The 4648-nt window shown below is 36.9% G+C and overlaps 1 protein-coding gene across 1 annotated transcript; it reads left to right on the top strand.

Moving 5' to 3' along the window:
• Window positions 1–1604: 1604 nt before the first annotated feature.
• On the top strand, window positions 1605–4112 carry LOC134312373 (golgin subfamily A member 6-like protein 4). Its single transcript, XM_062994263.1, has 2 exons — window positions 1605–2105; window positions 2574–4112. The coding sequence occupies exons 1-2, from the start codon at window positions 1631–1633 to the stop codon at window positions 4034–4036; spliced, it is 1938 nt and encodes a 645-aa protein (XP_062850333.1). The 5' UTR covers window positions 1605–1630; the 3' UTR covers window positions 4037–4112.
• The last annotated feature ends 536 nt before the right edge of the window (window positions 4113–4648 follow it).

Below are 4648 nucleotides of genomic sequence, written 5' to 3'. Positions count from 1 at the left end.
CTGACCAGAACTAATCCTAAAAAAAAAAACTAATCCTAACCAAAACCATCTTAACCAGAACTAATCCTAACCAGAACTAAACCCGACCAGAACTAAACCTGATTAGAACTAATTTAAACCCGACCAGAATTAATCCTAAACAGAACTAATTCTAACCAGAACTAAACTCGATCAGAACTAAACCCGACCAGAACTAAACCTAACCAGAACTAAACCCAACCAGAACTTATCTTAACCAGAACTAAACCCAACCAGAACTAATACTAATCAGAACTAATTTCAACCAGAACTAAACCCAATAAATCATTAATAAAATGATCGAAACAAACAAAATATACCAACAAATCACAACTAATCCCAATAAACCAGGAGTAAATCATCAATAAAATATAAAAATAAATATCAGAATAATCAGGAATAAAATCAAGTAAATTTACTAATGAAATAGAAATTAAATAATTAAAATTACAAAAAAGTATAAAAATACAATTTATTGTTTTTAAATGCAATTTTAAAGCTTATTTAATATTATTATTATATTTTATTTTTATGATTGTGTTATTTGTATTTTCATAGTTATTATCATTATTATTGTTTTATTGTTATTATTATATTTTATTTTTATGATTGTTTTATTTGTATTTTCATATTTATTATTATTATTATTATTATTATTATTATTATATTATTATCATTATTATTATTATTATTATGGTATTATTATATATATTTTTTTTTATTGTGTTATTTGTATTTTCATATTTATTATTATTATTGTATTATTATTATTATTATTATTAATAATAATAATAATAATGATAATAATAATAATTACAATAATAATAACAATAATAACGATCAGGGTCGTGGTGGGTCTGGGGCAACCAGGAAAGACTGGGTGTGAGGCATGAGTGCAGCCTGTACAGGGTGCCAGTCCATCACAGGGCAACACACACCCACACACAGTGTGTTTATAGTACTCCATGAAGACACAGGAACATGCCAACCTCCCCACAGACAACCAGCCAGATTTCAGAATGAAACCCGTGCTCTTGCACCATCTGATGGAGCACAGTGCCACCGTGTGGTGAAGACTGGAATGGTATTATTCCCTGCCTTGTTTAAAACAGGATGGATGGAGTAAGAGCGCCCCCTGCAGGAACAACCGCAGGTGAACCGATCAGTGATGGACAAAATAACGGAAAATGAAACGATCTCACAACCTTCTGAAAATAACAAATATAATAGATTGAATGTCATAAATAAATAAACTTGTAGGTTATTTTATACATGTATTTAATACAATTATATATTTTACATTATAAACGTATTATGCTTATTATTAACAACAAAAACAACAATAGTGGTAATATTAATAAAATAATGATAATAATTGATAATAATAAATAATAATAAACTATTGTATTATTGAGCTGGTGTGGGCGGGGCTGAGCAGTGAGCAGTAGGCGGGGCTGAGCAATGAGCAGTGGGCGGGGCTGACCTGCTCTGACTGACGTTGAAGAGAATTCCACAGAGTGACGTCACAATGGTTGCTGTATATATATAGTGAGAGCGTCTGAGCGCTGGAGCTCAGTTTGAGTTTGGACGTGGAAGAGAGAGCATCTGAACTATGGCCTATCTACTCCGCTTTTGGTTCCGTCTGAGGGACCCGAACTCTGGGGACCTTAAGGAGCTATTGGGGGAGAGTAATCAATCGGGGAAACCTAAGAAAGATAGAAACAGATGGAAGATCAAAAACTTGAGGAAGATTTTTAGAAGGAAGGAAAAGGTGGATGGTAAAGCAACAGCAGCGTCTGAAACTCCTCCAGAGACCATGAAGTGGATCCGGTATGATGCTGATAGACAAGAAGCAGCAGAAAACGAAGCTGCTAAAGATCGTCTGAGCTTCATGCTGGAAACGGTAAAGGATGAAGTTCAGTCTAAGGGCATCATAGAGAACATGGAGAAGCTGATGAAGGAGATACAGGAGACACAGGTGAAGCAGACTGAAGCTGCACAGGTGATGAACTTCCTCCTGGATAACAAGCTGGATAACAAGGAGCAGAAAGTCCTGAAGCAGCAGAATGAGATGATGAAGAAGAAAGGTAAACATCACAAAAAACAAAAAACAAAAAAAAAAGTGTGGATGTGACACTGACTCACTCATTTAGATCAGCCAATCCACCTTCTGCATGTTAATGGGATTCAAGCGAAGCTAAGAGAAGCTCTGGTTGTGGAAGAAAGTGCCAGTGCTACTATAACCATGAGCTCCAAGAACAAGCCACCTACTGGCATGCTGAGAAAAGCTCTGGTTGTGGAAGAAACGATCCATCCCATCACAAAGGGGATAAATGCAGGATGTGAATATAAACATGATCAGGAGATGATTGATGTTCTCCTGAATGAGAATGAAGCCACCATGGATAAAGATCCTGTTAAGTTTAAAACAGAAATTAATTCTGATAGAGCTTCTGATCATCAGATCTTCTACTAATGATCCAACTGCTGAATAAATACTTCATGATGAATGTCTGATCATTTTACGTCCTCGTTCTACTGATGGATCTTTACAGGAGAAAATCAGAAGATGGAGGAGATTAAAAAGATGAAGGAGGTGGAGAAAATGAAAGAGATGGAGAAAATGAAAGAGATGGAGAAAATGAAAGAGATGGAGATAATTAAAGAAATGGAGATAATGAATGAGATGAGGGAGATGGAGAAGATGAAAGAGATGGAAAAAATGAAAGAGATGAAGAGGATGAGGGAGATGGAGAAGATGAAAAAGATGGAAAAAATGAAAGAGATAGAGGTAATGAATGAGATGAAGAGGATGAGGGAGATGGAGAAGATGAAGGAGATAGAGAAAATGAAAGAGATGAAGAAGATGAGGGAGATGGAGAAGATGAAAGAGATGGAGAAGATGAAAGAGATGGAGCTAATGAAAGAAATGGAGGTAATGAAAGAGATGAAGAGGATGAGGGAGATGGAGAAGATGAGGGAGATGGAGAAGATGAAAGAAATGGAAAAAATGAAAGAGATAGAGGTAATGAATGAGATGAAGAGGATGAGGGAGATGGAGAAGATGAAGGAGATAGAGAAGATGAAAGAGATGGAGAAGATGAAAGAGATGGAGCTAATGAAAGAAATGGAGGTAATGAAAGAGATGAAGAGGATGAGGGAGATGGAGAAGATGAAGGAGATGGAGAAAATGAAACAAATGGAGGTAATGAATGAGATGAAGAGGATGAGGGAGATGGAGAAGATGAAGGAGATGGAGAAAATGAAACAAATGGAGGTAATGAATGAGATGAAGAGGATGAGGGAGATGGAGAAGATGAAAGGGATGGAAAAAATGAAAGAGATGAAGAGGATGAGGGAGATGGAGAAGATGAAAAAGATGGAAAAAATGAAAGAGATAGAGGTAATGAATGAGATGAAGAGGATGAGGGAGATGGAGAAGATGAAGGAGATAGAGAAAATGAAAGAGATGAAGAAGATGAGGGAGATGGAGAAGATGAAAGAGATGGAGAAGATAAAAGAGATGGAGCTAATGAAAGAAATGGAGGTAATGAATGAGATGAAGAGGATGAGGGAGATGGAGAAGATGAAGGAGATAGAGAAAATGAAAGAGATGAAGAAGATGAGGGAGATGGAGAAGATGAAAGAGATGGAGAAGATAAAAGAGATGGAGCTAATGAAAGAAATGGAGGTAATGAATGAGATGAAGAGGATGAGGGAGATGGAGAAGATGAAGGAGATAGAGAAAATGAAAGAGATGAAGAAGATGAGGGAGATGGAGAAGATGAAAGAGATGGAGAAGATAAAAGAGATGGAGCTAATGAAAGAAATGGAGGTAATGAAAGAGATGAAGAGGATGAGGGAGATGGAGAAGATGAAAGAGATGGAGAAGATAAAAGAGATGGAGCTAATGAAAGAAATGGAGGTAATGAAAGAGATGAAGAGGATAAGGGAGATGGAGAAGATGAAGGAGATGGAGAAGATGAAGAATTCCTGGAGATACGAAGACAGACTCTGAGAGAGGAGAAACATCTAAACACCAGCAGCAACAAAACATCTGAAACAAATTCAAATAAAAGCAATAAAAATACAAACACACCTGCTGCAGGAGTTTATTTCATCATTTACTAAAACATCTACACATTAGCAAAAACCAGAAAACCAACTGTCTGTAAGATTCAGTGTAGTCAGCGCGTTTGTGAGCGTGTGTGAGAGTGTGTGTGTGTGAGAGTGTGTGAAAGTGTGAACATCAAATGCCTGAGCTCATCAGCCTTCAAACTAAAAAAGCGTACACACTGATTTCCACACACATTAAAAACCTTGACATCATCATCCTACAGGAAACATGGTGGTGCAAGGCCGACACGGTCACTCACTGTCCACATGATTACAGAGAAATCATATTACCCTCCCTACAACTCAGCACAGTGTCCGAGGGCAGAGATTCAGGAGGTTTTATAATCTGGTACAAATTACCCCTACACAATGTAAATTGAAAAATTCCACATTTGGCTTAAAATAAACAAAACCATACTATCAATACAGAAGGATCTGTTTCTCTGTGCCATTTATATTCCTCCGTCAGAATCCCCATACTACTCTGAAAACATGTTCTCAGAGCTGGAGAGAG

Source organism: Trichomycterus rosablanca, chromosome 4 (genome assembly GCF_030014385.1).
Source record: "Trichomycterus rosablanca isolate fTriRos1 chromosome 4, fTriRos1.hap1, whole genome shotgun sequence".
NCBI classification, from domain to species: Eukaryota; Metazoa; Chordata; class Actinopteri; order Siluriformes; family Trichomycteridae; genus Trichomycterus; species Trichomycterus rosablanca.
Note: the sequence above shows the minus strand (reverse complement) of the source record. Positions and strands in the feature narration are given on the sequence as shown.

Bases quoted from the DNA above. Each gene is read 5' to 3' on its own strand.
- LOC134312373 (XM_062994263.1), top strand. From the start codon at position 1,631: ATGGCCTATCTACTCCGCTTTTGGTTCCGTCTGAGGGACCCGAACTCT. The intron at 2,106-2,573 runs GTAAACATCACA...GGATCTTTACAG, and splicing joins TGAGATGATGAAGAAGAAAG to GAGAAAATCAGAAGATGGAG.